Here is a 13,341-nt window from a genome sequence, read left to right on the forward strand (position 1 = left end):
GATTTTGGACATTCTGATTCAAATCCAAAATTATTTTCCAGGCTGTGGAATACAACTCAATGTGTAAAACAGAAATCAACACAAAAGTCCATCTCAGTCACATAAATTGTCCCAGGCAGTCCACACACTGCTCAATTCCTGATGCGGAGCCACTGAGGCTGCATGTGCACAACAGGCTTCGGATTCTGGATCAGTGAGTCGGTACCGTACAAACAGTCAGGGCGGGCACAGCGTTATCTCTGGTCCACTGCAAAATGCAATACACAAAAGTGAACTGAAAGCAATAATCAATGCATCTGTTACATGTAAAACCACAACCTAATGTTTGGGCAACACTGAAAGAAGTCTGATAAGATAATACCAATGTTAACGTTGGCTGCATTAGAAAAAAAGTGTGTGTGTCTATATATAAATATATATATTAGTAGTAGTCATTTTTTTTCATTTAATGGTAATTGCACGAGGTTATGACACAGGATGCAATTAGCGGCAGAGTAAAACACAGCAGCACGAGAGAAAGGCTAGCGGCAATTATTCACTTCCCATGCAGCCCAAAGATATCACCGGACACGGGAGCAGGCACTTGTTTTTCCCCACAGAACGCCCTGATGGATACTTACTGCATATATCCTATGGCAGCCCAGCACTTCCAATTTGCTGGTTAATTGGTGGGTGAAGTAAATCACAGGCTCCCGTGGAGGCTTAGTGCAGGCCTCTGTAACATCTGCCCGTCTCAGCCACCTATTTCATGCCAGTTTCCCACTAGCTGGGCTAAAATTGCCAGGGATGGGTCCTGGTAATGTATTTCTAGAGCGTGGTGTTAGGAAACGAGTGTTATTTTCAAAATGTGGGTCTTCTCTTCCCTGTGAGTCCCGTCTGGCAAAAAAGGGTAGTACTGGGTAGCCTAGTGGGCAACACACTCGCCTATGAACCAGAAGACCCAGGTTCAAATCCCACTTACTAACACTGTGTCCCTGAGTAAGACACTTAACCCTAAATTGCTCCAGGGGGGGAACTGTCCCTGTAACAACTGATTGTAAGTCGCTCTGGATAAGGGTGTTTGGTAAATGCTGTAAATGTGAATGTAGCACACTCATCTATGAACCAGAAGACCACAACATCACAGGTTCAAACCCCACTTACTACCATTGTGTCCTGAGAAAAACACTTAACCCTGAGTGTCTCCAGAGGGACTGTCCTTGTAACTACTGATTGTAAGGCGCTCTGGATAAAGGTGTCTGATAAATGCTGTAAATGTTAATGATAGACAGATGGGGAAACTGTTTCCTATTTTTTTCCCCCCAAACAGGGCTTTTGGGCAGTACTTCAGTGAGTCTTTACTACGCCAACACAATCTCAATAAAACAGTTTAACATGTGCTTTAATTAGCACTTCCAGACCTGAAATCGGCCTGTCATCAAGAGTCGCTCGAATACAATTTAAATGTGCCTACAGCCGTCCTGCAAACTTATTTAAATTAAATCATATCATATAGAGATTGCAGCCACTAGTTGTCAGCAGAGGAAAGTGCAACTAGATGGGAACTAGATGCAATCGCGCTCAAGGGCTTACCAGATGGACACACACACACATACACACACACCCAAGTGTGTGTCTTCCACTGGGGGTTCCCATCTCAAGGCCGACCAAAGCAGGTGGAAAAGCCAGCACTACTTTCATCATCCGGTTCTCTTCATCGTCTAGACTCTTCCAGAGTCATCTTTTTGCACAGTGTGACTGTGTGTGTGTGTGTGTGTGTGTGTGTGTGTGTGAGAGAGAGAGAGAGAGAGAGAGAGAGAGACAGTCACAACTCTGACTGGCGTCCACAATTTCCCTCAACAAGAAATGAGTTTTATTTACTGTTTAGAGTTTAAAAGCCCCCCAGAAGCCCTCCTCTCACAGCCTTGATTCATGTGGCATTGAAAGTGGGCGGTACCCTCCCCCCACCATGTACACACACACACACACACACACACACACACACCACAAAACCTTGCAAGTAGCCATGACACCCAACAAGCTCCCCCGTGAACATAAACTGATCTGAAGCGGCCTGTCTCTGTCGACAGCGCTGATGTCTCACGGCCTGCGGTTGACTGGTGAGAGCTTCAGGGAGACACAAGCAGACCATAACAACGAGTATGCATGAGTTATGGCCTGGGGAGGATCGGAAGAATGAGAGACAGAGAGAGAGAGAGAGAGAGACACTCACTGGTAGATGTCCTTGCGCAGCACAGCGCGGGTGAGTGGGTTATCAGCTTGCGGGGCCATGCTGACTGAGCCAATTTTCAGCACCAGCGTGTCCTCCTTCTTCTGAGGGGAGTCTGTGTGACACACGAGTAAAAGTTATTAACTGTGACACACCATGGCACAGCACCCAGTGCACACAGTGAAATGTGTCCTCTGCATTTAACCAATCACCCTTAGTGAGCATTGGGCAGCCATGATTTTGCTACAACAAAAATATACTGTACAGACGCTACCTGTGTCCAAAGGACAGAACAGCCGTATGACGCTGGTGTTGACGTAGATAAGAGGCAGGCTGCTGGAGGTGAGCGTGTGACTCCGCATGGGTTGCCCAGTTGACCGGCCACGCTCTTTCAGCAGCCCGCGCTTGCGGGGCGTGGCCGTCCGGAACACGCCTGCCACCGTGGCCAGCAGGGGGCAGGACAGCACCAGGTCGAAGGGCTGCGTGGTCAGCAGGATCTCATGCAGATACTGGGGCGAGCCGTCCGCCGGGCCGTCACTGAGCTTCTGGGAGGAGCTCACGCCACCCCGCGACCCGCCTCGCTCCTGTCGAGCGGTCAGTTTATGGCGCACGTTCCGTGTCACCGCCTGTGTGTACGTCACGGAGAGGAAGCCATGCTGCTGGTGGGACACCTCCAAAGCCTTAGCAGCCGTCTGCTCCAAAGCAGGACAAATATGGTCAGGAAATTTGTCAATCAACCCTGCTGCCATGGTGAGGCAAGTGACTGAGAACCAGTGAGGTGAGAGTTAGCCAAGCTGAAGCTGGCAAGCTATGAGCAGCACTGAGTGAAAGCTTCACTATGTGGACTTTTACAGTGCAGTTCCATTGAAATGGACTGAATTCATCAGAACCATACAGAAATTCATGCCAAAAATTAAACACAATTTCACGAGACATTTCAGTCTGCCTATTTCCATGCACAAAAACGCTTCACATGTTACCATGGCTATTAACATCAAATGAAACACCTGCTCCTTTCAATGTAATACAGGAGAGGCATAGGACGTAGCTCTCTGTAATTTACTTGATGTCAATCCCTTAACCCCTAACCCTGTATATACATTATTAAAATTAATGGACATGCAATTTTCCCCTGCTCCAGTGGAAATGCACTGTTAGAGGACATCTAAATGCTCAGCCTAAAATATAACAAATCCTATCAAAATTCTAAGACGTTCTGTAAGAACATATTACATTAAATCTACAATTATTTTTTACAAATTCCATCTTAACTACAACAGAGACAGATTCAATGGAACCAAAGAAAAATGCATGAGCTTTCATTAGCCATGTAGGCTGCAACACAGTTGCAATGACTGGCAAAGTTGGGGGGAAAAAAAAGTCTCCTCACATCCAGACAAAAAGGAATCAACCGCAACTCCTTAAAAATATTTGTGTGCAATTTGCATACCAACTGTATAGTGGTTAAAAGAAAATACGGATTCTTGGAAGGACTTTTAAACTGTACAGGCTACACCACAGCCGTTCTCCCCATTACACACCTCTCTTGAAGCACTTAAAGCTAGTTATGGGAATGGCTAGTGTTTGCCAGTGGCCAAAGCTAATGGAAGCTCTTCAGGTTTGATAATTAACGTAGAAGCTTTTCTGGAAGATTCTTACAGGAGGAAAAAAGCCAGAGAAGTGGTTGAAAGGGTCCTGCTTGCTGACGGGTCGCACCAGCACAGTGCGTCTATTCAGCTTGTCAGTGCAAGAGAGGACCACCCCACCGCTACGGCCCACACAGGAGGAGACTTCCTCTGGGCTGCCACAGAGAGAGGGGGAAGGACAGGACACAAAAGGAGGAGAAAGAACACAAACAGGAAAAAAAACAGAGGCCAATCAGATTGGAATCAATAAGTCATTTGGAGATTTCATTGGGGCGAGGTCAACAGAACCATACAGATCAGAAGGCTGGCTAGCAACAGCTTGAAGAACAGCTCGAAAGGCTGATGGTCTTAACGCCTCGGGTCCTGCTTACCTACCAAACCTGCTCTCCTTTACAAAATAAAGTTTCTAAGCTTGTGGAGCAGACAAGATAAGCATTGAAGATAACTTTAAAACCATCAGCTGAGCTTTGAGCCACTGGCCCTGACCCAGAGTTGGATCTCAACGGTCATCTCAGCCACAATCCACTGCACAGATGGAAAGAAGCACAAAGATCTAGTCTACGAATTGGATACATCAATTCCTTTGACTGAAAGCTCAAATCTGATCTTTCTGGTCTGGTCTGAGGAACTCATGAACAGGGCGAAACGAAGATGTCTGTGCAGCTTCTTTCACATCCATCCAGTGTGAAGGGGCTACCAGCGTATGCTGGCTGCTCTGCTGAAGACCTCACCACTGCTTTGTCGTTGCACTGAAGAATGACTCCTTCAAAATGGCCGGCATGCCAGCCTTCACCTGGCCTGGAAAACACAATGTGCCACCCTGTCAGCAGTTATAATGGCGTATTAGGTCCTTAAAGACTGTCATGTAAATCAAGACAATCCAAAAACCTGTTTAATATCACATAAAACTACATAAGAAATAAAACATCGATACAACAGGAGCACTTTCAATGGTCATTGTCACAGAATGACAAGTCTCAAAGGACTTCTTCTAGATGTTCTCCTGAAGACATTGGTGGAAAATAATTGTTGAAAACATCCAACAGTCCAATTTGGCATATCAACCGTTCATGTCATACGCAACACGTTTGTCAGGATAGAATTATGTTGTCATAATAAAAAGATATTGAAAGTGACTGACCATAATGAGAGTGAACCAAAACCTGTTCAGCAAACTGTCCTTCAGAAATGGGGTTCTAAACCCTTTGTCTACACATCTATTATACCGTGAACTTCTGAATTATTAGACATCTTTGTGCACTTCTACACAAATAGAAATGTGAAAACATATCTCTTCTAGACACATAGTTTAACTACCTGAATGGGAAGATATACCATATTTGGACTGAATATAACTCCGGCAATTCTTGTTAACCATTAATATAGCCCTAACTCTGAGTCACTGACTTTATGGATCATAATTTATGTCTGGTGGTAATGATGTTATTACTCTTGGCACAAGATGGACAAGGTTTTGGTTCAGGCTCATTCCTGTGGTCTACCTGAGGATTAGAAGCCACAACATGAACTCAAAAGAGGAAGCCACAAATAGAATCCATCAGTAACCAAACGTCTCTGAGGAGTGTGTGGTAAACCCTCACCCGACTCCCATCGTTCCCGTTCACTTCTGCACCATGACGATAGATTAATAGCAAGAGGAGAGACACAGATAAGGAAAGAGAGAAAGAAACTAAAAGCAAATGTGCAAGAAATTTCCAACATCTAATGTTGACTACGTTTACATGGACGTCAACATTATGAACGTACCACGGAAACCACAATTTTTCATTACTGGAATTTGTATTTGGAGTAAGCATAACATGGAATATTCCTATATTTTTTCACATTATGCAGACATGTAAACATTTTATTCCTAAATCTATGTTGAAATTGCAGCATTTTCAGTCGACTTCCTCGGGAAGAGGAACAGCACCCAGTGCAAACAGTGAAACCTCAGTGAGTCCTCTGCATTTAACCCATCCCCTGAGGGAGCAGTGTGTGGGGACGGTAGCTTGCTGGTTTTGGGATTTGAACCCGCAATCTTTTGATTAAGGGTCCACTTCCTTACCCCCTAGGCCACCAGATTGCTTATGATATAGAGACAATAAAAAAAAGAATGAGTGAGATGAAGAAGAGTGGCTGAATGAATTGAAGGACACGCAGTAAACATGACAATTAGTGAAGAATGTGAATGCCCAAGCTGACATCTGCATGACTCCAGGATCCGCAGCCCCACCAGCCGTCTAGGGGCTCGGCGTTGAAACCGATGAGCACACCCTGGGCCCTGACACAGCATCCTCCACATCCATCAGGCCATCCATCCACTCGTCTCCGCTCCCGGCCGCTTGCCCAGCAGATGTGGGCTATCAGTGGTGATTTGGGTGTATCCCTCTCTGGTGGAGGCCACCCCCTCAGAATTGCAGCGTTCACACAGGAATCCAACACTGCCGGTTCGCTGCCAACGAGGCCTGCAGAGCGGCGCTTCAGCCAACCACCCGCCGCTCAACCCCTCGTTCACCTCACTGCAATCAGCATGTTACTTATTTATTTATTTACACATCACATCCTATCCAGCCTGACGCGTGTGCGCTACGCTGCTGGCGATCGGGGGTCCATCAGCCTGCCGGCAACGATGCCAGTGTGTTAGAACACAATCGCCAGCGCCAGAGGGTGAGACAACGACACAGCCACCCGCAACATGTGACCTCACCGGAGCAGAGATCACAGGAAATCTCACGGCTCAGCATGATTGCTACAGAAGGCTGTGCCCTCCATGGTCTGGCATAGATGATTATTTATTCCACTGAATAAAAAAAAAAAAAATTTAACCCTCCAATCAGTGGGAAGAAAATTATTTCCCATGGCTTCGGGTTCATGTATTTAATTTTTTATTTTTTGAGATATTTGTAGACATTTGGAGACGTTATAAAAACAACAGCAAAAACTATTTCCTTCCGATCTGTGCTGATGACAATAATTAAATAAGAGTAAATTACTATTTAAATCCTACCTGCCCTTGTAGTAGTCAATGTTGAAGCTGCCCAGTTTGCACTTGATCTTGGTGTAGATGTCCTGCACGTCCACAGAGGCACTGAGGTCCTCCAGCTCACTGAGTACACAGGTCTCTGAAAAGGTGACATATGACACTGAAATGGAGACTGGGTGCACGGTAAGGTGCTTTGTTTTAGTGTTTGGAGTAAAATAACTGCAGCGTATTTAGACATGGCAGCTGTTTGTATGAAATATTAAAGAATAATAAAGAATTTCACTGTAAAAAGCCAGTACGAGTGTAAAGATGTCCTACGTGGTCCTGTAGTTTGTGTGTATGTGTGCCTGCTTTTTTTCCCCCAGTTCTCTGTGCCTGTTCTGCACGTGTGTGCACGTGTGCTTGAGGATGTGGGGAACTTTTGCGAACTGTGCGACACACAAACTGAGAGAAAGCGAGCTCTACATGCTCCTCTGAGGGGACTGTAGTGACTTTCAGGTCTCCGGCAGCCCCTCGTGTCACGGCCCCATCACACACTCCCACCAGAAAGCGCCCCGTTGCCAAGTGCTTCGGGACAGCTGCCGGAGCGGCCAGTCACAGCACTGCTTCCTGCTTCCCGTTGTTTCGGTCAATACATCCGCCCACCCTTTCTGACCCCAGCGTACACTGAGCCCCGGTGCACAGTGGGAGCAAACAAGGCATCCCCGCTGAAGGTGAGTAAGCGCTTTGTCTCATGGCAAAGAGCTGATTCAACTTCCACAGCAGATACATCGCATGTCCCAGCCCTGGCTGTTCATGAGCTTCCTTTACCCGCTTTTTTTTTTTTTTGTCTCCTTTCGGAGAAGCTTTGAATCAGCGTTATTCGTGTCGCTTAGAGGAATCGGAACAGATGTGAATGGGTTCTGCCCAATCAGTGCCTGGCTCTCAGTGGGGACGATTTCACAGTCAAACTCAGATTTTCATTACTTTACAAAATTGTTTTCTATTAGCAAGCACAAAACCAGTCGATATGATGAAGTGCAGTTTGCTAAAGTAACGCTCATCTCCAAATGGCTCCTGACAGGGACGCACAAGCGTATCTAATCTTCGGCCGCGTAAAGTGACCTGCCGATGTGGGTCACCGTGGCGCGCCGAGATCCTTTTCCACTGTGGTCTCGGGCGCACAATCACATTTCCCCATGGTTGGGAGCTATTACAGCCCAGCTGCCAGGGAGAATCTGCCTGTAACATTACAGGTTTAATATCCACACGCCCCCTTTTCCCCTCAGCCCGCAGCAGAGTGTGTGTAATTACTTAATGGCGCTCTGTGTCAAGATTTACTCCTCCACTCATATGGGGAATATTAGACAGCCAGTGTGAAGATGAACTCCAGCGCTGCTGATTAGGACGCTCCTAAGTTAAACCAGCCCTGTCAGGTCCTGTGGAGGCTGCGGTGGGGCGGTGTGATCTGGCAGGCAGATGCAGGGTATTATCAAGCCCAATTAAAGGTAAACCTGCCTCTCAACACCACGGTAAATCAGCGGTCGGGAAAGCTGACCCGTGGAAAATCACTTGCTGTTTATTTATTTATATTCGCTCAGCCTTCAAATCATTTCGATCTCCCTCTATTCCAGTTTACGGTCATAGAATAAATCCAACAGGGGCTCATCTTCTGTGTTATGCCTCCGACATCAGCAGTAAGTGGTCTGACTTGCAGAATTACGGAATCATAATCTTATCATAATGTTCCATGAATGGAAAGATGATGCTACTGTGCCATTTGGCTGCCACTAGAGTTGAAAATGTATGTTTAATACCATTTTAGATTGGTATTCATTATATTACTTTTTGTAATATTTTTTTTGTTGAACTTATTGTAGTTATTAACTCTGATTTATTAGTAGCATCTGACTGCATTTCTTTAAACATCAGTAGCCATAGCTGATTTATTATATACATATGTATACGTGTCTAGCCACCGACTGCTGAGCAACACGGCTGTGTATGAATAATTATTTTTTCCATTGTATAAGTTTTAGACCTTTACCATAAAAAATGGTTCATGATTGTCAACTAAATATAAAACACATAAAAAATTGTATTACAGTTTGTTACCAAGTCTTGCTATTTACCTAGACAACTCGCAGCTCTCTCCTTCTGCATCAGCCCGCAACCTTGGCGTAACAATAGACAACCAACTCTCCTTCTCAACTCACATCAGCAATCTTTCCCGCTCATGTAGATTCCTTCTCTACAATATCAGACGAATCCGCCCTTATCTGTCATCCCAGGCCACCCAACTACTGGTTCAGTCCTTAGTAATCTCACGACTGGACTACTGCAACTCCCTTCTAGCTGGTCTACCACTATGTACCATCCGACCTCTTCAACTCATACAAAATGCAGCAGCACGACTGATCTTCAACCTTCCCAAATTCTCCCACACCACCCCTCTGCTACGTTCCCTCCACTGGCTCCCAGTAGCTGCACGCATCAGGTTCAAAATACTGATGCTGGCCTACAAAGCCAAACATGGAGCAGCCCCATCCTACCTCACAGCCCTTATTACACCTCGCACTGCACCTCGTATACTCCGAGCCTCCAGTACTGCTCGCCTGGTCCCTCCATCTCTGAAGGTAAAAGGAAGATGCTCATCTAGACTCTTCTCTGTCTTGGCCCCTCGGTGGCGGAATGAACTTCCCCTCGAGGTCAGAACAGCTCAGTCACTGAGCACCTTCAAACGACAGCTCAAGACCTTCCTCTTTAAAGAATATTTAGATTAAATTGAAATTTTCTTGTTGTCAAACTTTGTGTACAGAATCTACAACAGAGTGAATAAAATAGATGTATTCATAGTTGGGGTCCTAGTGAACCGGAATTGATCTCTTCATCGATGGTAACTTAAGCACGTTGTAAGTCGCTCTGGATAAGGGCGTCTGCCAAATGTCGTAAATGTAAATGTAAAGTCTGCTGTAATTATATTGGAGACAACATTCCATCTTCTTAAACCCTTCTACTTCTACTGCACATACTGAACATGTATTTATTCACATGCATCTGGAGACATAACATATAAATAAAAGCTGGGACATGGGAAAAAACATGGGAAATTCTGCATCAATTCACCGCAGAACATAATTGATTATATTATATTAATTATATGGGGTGACAGTAGCCTAGTGAGTAACACACTTAGTACCACTTACTACCATTGTGTCCCTGAGCAAGACACCCTGAGTGTCTCCCGGGGGGACTGTCCCTGTAACTACTGATTGTAAGTCGCTCTGGATAAGAGCCTCTGATAAATGCTGTAAATGTAATTTACTATTTGCTTGGTGATTTTCTGGTGGTGGTATTCTAGTTAAAATGTACAGCACCGCTCTGGGCAGGAATTCGGCCACGTACACATGGACGTTCAAAACGAACGCGTTTAGATACACGTTTTTGCAGAGCTTTGTAGCTGCATTGGCGTTTCTCTGGTGTTCGCTTGTTTATTTTGCTGTTTAAAGCTCATAGGAATTTGGACTTAATGACACCGAGAAAACGTTTCATGCAGCGTTTATCCAACGGCATCACGCCCGTGTGGACACTGGTCGGCGTTCAGTCCACGCTCACCTGACGCCACGAATGCCAGAAAAACACCTGGTTCAGACTCTCACCTGACTGACGTATTTGAAAACCTAACGTGAAGTGATGTATAAAAATTGATGGGATGCATCGTGATCGATAATCGGAATTGTAATCGAATCGTGAGACCACAGAAAGTGTACCTGGGGGAGGCGTACCTGCTTTTTTGCCGCTGTGTTCTGGAGCAAACAGCTTGACCGTGACTTTGGGCAGCATCCACTGCATCCACAGACTAACCTTCCCACTGGACCCACCAATGCTGCTGGTCTTCTGTTCCAGGGTGACCGTGTCCAGGAACGGAGAGTCGTCTGTAGCTTGTACAGAGTCCCCCTGACACACACACATACACACACACACACACACACACACACAGTCTGGGTCACTCACACAGAAACCAATCAACAGAAAACCGCAATAAAATAATAACCGATCGAGAGGGAACCCCAAAATAATAACAACCAATCAGCCACAGACCACACGAAGTGGCAGCTGATAGCGTGACTGCTGATGTTCAGCCACTGCTGTCCTGCCGCTTCTAATGGAAATTGATAGAAGCAAAGTGTTTAGTGAAACCACGTATAGTGAAAACAGACAGATTATGTTCAATAGCATTACCAGAGTAAGCAGCACCAGGAAATGGGACTTGGACGAGTGCTGGAGGGGGATATAAAAATAAAAAAATAAGAGTATGGCAGTGTGGCTATGTGTCGCTCATTACGTCAGCGTATGGTTTTGGCGGAGAGATACCAGTGGCGTAATGAGGCCAGGCACATGTGGATGCGGTGTGTGATGTGGACGTGTGTAGATCAGCGATGGTGTTAACCTCACAGATTAGCAAGCCAATAGGCCGGCTGGCGTCTGGCGACGGGGGGGGGGGGCAAAATGACAGTTGAAGATGGGGAGGACCCCCCAGGGGCGAGGCGGATGTATTCTGGCCCATTACCGCAGCCTATGATGACAGGGTGTGTACATATGAGAGCATGTACCAGTGTGTGTGTGTGTGTGTGTGTGTGTGTGTGTGTGTGTTTTTGCGCATCGAGCCCATTTACAGCTCTGAGCGTGTTTTTCCACGTCTCATCGCTCTAATTACACACTGCACGGCGTCCTGGTTTAAACTAGAGCCGCTTTTCCACGACGCTACGGTGGTAGCGGGGTTATCAACCGTCTCAATTAGAATCCCACTGCGGCTTTTACTGATTACAGAGCCTAAAGGGGAACCAGATGAGGCAAGTATGCGCCCTTCTGTAGGGCAACAAAGATGTCGGTAAATCGAATTTAATCACAGATTTGGCGCACCGGGGGGGAGGGACGGTTGACTTTGTGTCTCTCGTTAACAATGGCTGACAACAACGTAAACAAATTACGATTGTGACGGCGCAAACGTAGATGCACATCGCATGGGGAGTCGTCGCAGGCTGCGCTGATGAGAAGCATCTGCCCTCCACGGAACACAAGCGCTGGCACGGAACGCGGGACCGAGCCGGCTGCGAGTGCGGGCTGCGAGAGAGCCCCGCAGCGCCTGATTTATGTCGACGCGAGTCTCGGCAAACGCCAACGGGCCCCAGCAAAGAACAGGCGCGTCACGTCACAGCAATTAATCCAGCAGCCAATCTGAAGCCGCAGCATCTGAGGGCATTTGGTCATTATGCAACGCTGAGACAGAGACAGAGCGAGACGGTGGATCCACAGCAGAGCAGCCAGTGGCAGGGAAAATCTCAGCATGAAAACAAGAAGAAGGAAACAGACACCATAACATCTAGGAAGGAATGAACGTATGAGCATATGAACATAGATTTGAGCAGATATATGACAGATATTAGGATGAGCACAGGAGGATAATGAAGACGATTAAATAGAAGCACTAAATCTATATATCTAAATAGGCAATGAGATGCTCTACACCGTCTACTCAATTCTACTGATGTAAGGTAGATTTGCTGGTGTCTGGTTCTGATCTCCAGTGGCATTTTTGTTGTAAAAACGCTGCGTATGATAGTCTAAAACGAGCACAAAAAATTATTCCATAGCACTTTTCTGTTTTGTTTCACTTAGCAGGTATAATTCTACTTTGCAAATCGTTAAACTTCAGTTGAAAATTTCATTTGTCTCTAAATTTGATTAAAAAAAATAAAATTAATCAAACATGTTATTATCATTGTGTGCAACATATCATGACAGGATCAAGTCATGAATGATCCGTATGGGGGGAAAAAGAAACAGCGAAGTATAGTGCGTTATGGCTAGTAGTTAATGGGTAGTGGTTGAACAGCACTCTGTGTGCCCTCAGGGGCTTTCACAATAGTCACAGGTCAGATGCCACTGCCATGCAGGGTCGTTGAGAGTGGAGATGGTGAAAAAGTTCCCTTGAGCACACGTGCAAAACACACCCACACACACACACACACACACACACACACACACACGCGCGCGCACAGCCAAGCCTGTAAAGTACAGCAGGGATTCCGGCAGTGGGAAGAGACACGTTTATTTTCTCTCTGTGGAGCTCGCCTGCGTTCATCAAGCAGATCCAAACACACACAGAAGGGCCGGGCATGGAGCACTGGCGTGGGGAAGAGAAGGGGCGTGGCCCCCGTTAGTAACTGCCACCGAGACTTATCAAACAGCTCCTGCATTCTTGCTCAATCACCTCGGCCTCCCAGCGGACTAAACACTTCGACTGCTGTTGGAGCCTGAGTAAACATTGTCAAGTGGGGCTGTCACGGCCCCGCTGCACAGAACACACACACACACACAGTTATGAACATGGAGAACAAACAAACAAAAAGATTTCAGAGGGTTTTGAATTCATATTGATGCATTAAAAGGTTTGGACAACCTTCTGGACAATACTCCACAGCTATCAAGTGATCAAAATAGAAACTCTTTGTAGGACT

The 13,341-nt window shown here is 46.1% G+C and overlaps 1 protein-coding gene across 4 annotated transcripts in view; it reads right to left on the reverse strand.

Annotated features, from left to right (window-relative positions):
* Positions 1 to 13,341, reverse strand: part of vps13b (vacuolar protein sorting 13 homolog B) — a 256,357-nt gene that overhangs the window by 110,482 nt on the left and 132,534 nt on the right. For 2 of the 4 annotated variants that reach the window (XM_028981926.1, XM_028981928.1), the window contains exons 26-30: positions 10,606 to 10,777; positions 6,866 to 6,980; positions 3,869 to 4,010; positions 2,484 to 2,901; positions 2,213 to 2,324 (exon numbers count right to left, since the gene is read on the reverse strand). In XM_028981926.1, the coding sequence (XP_028837759.1) occupies positions 2,213 to 2,324; positions 2,484 to 2,901; positions 3,869 to 4,010; positions 6,866 to 6,980; positions 10,606 to 10,777 (959 nt within the window). Of the gene's footprint in view, positions 1 to 2,212; positions 2,325 to 2,483; positions 2,902 to 3,868; positions 4,011 to 4,586; positions 4,654 to 6,865; positions 6,981 to 10,605; positions 10,778 to 13,341 lie in introns of those variants that run through there. The other 2 variants (XM_028981927.1, XR_003749954.1) reach the window with 2 other exon arrangements.

This window comes from Denticeps clupeoides, chromosome 5 (assembly GCF_900700375.1).
Source record: "Denticeps clupeoides chromosome 5, fDenClu1.1, whole genome shotgun sequence".
NCBI classification, from domain to species: Eukaryota; Metazoa; Chordata; class Actinopteri; order Clupeiformes; family Denticipitidae; genus Denticeps; species Denticeps clupeoides.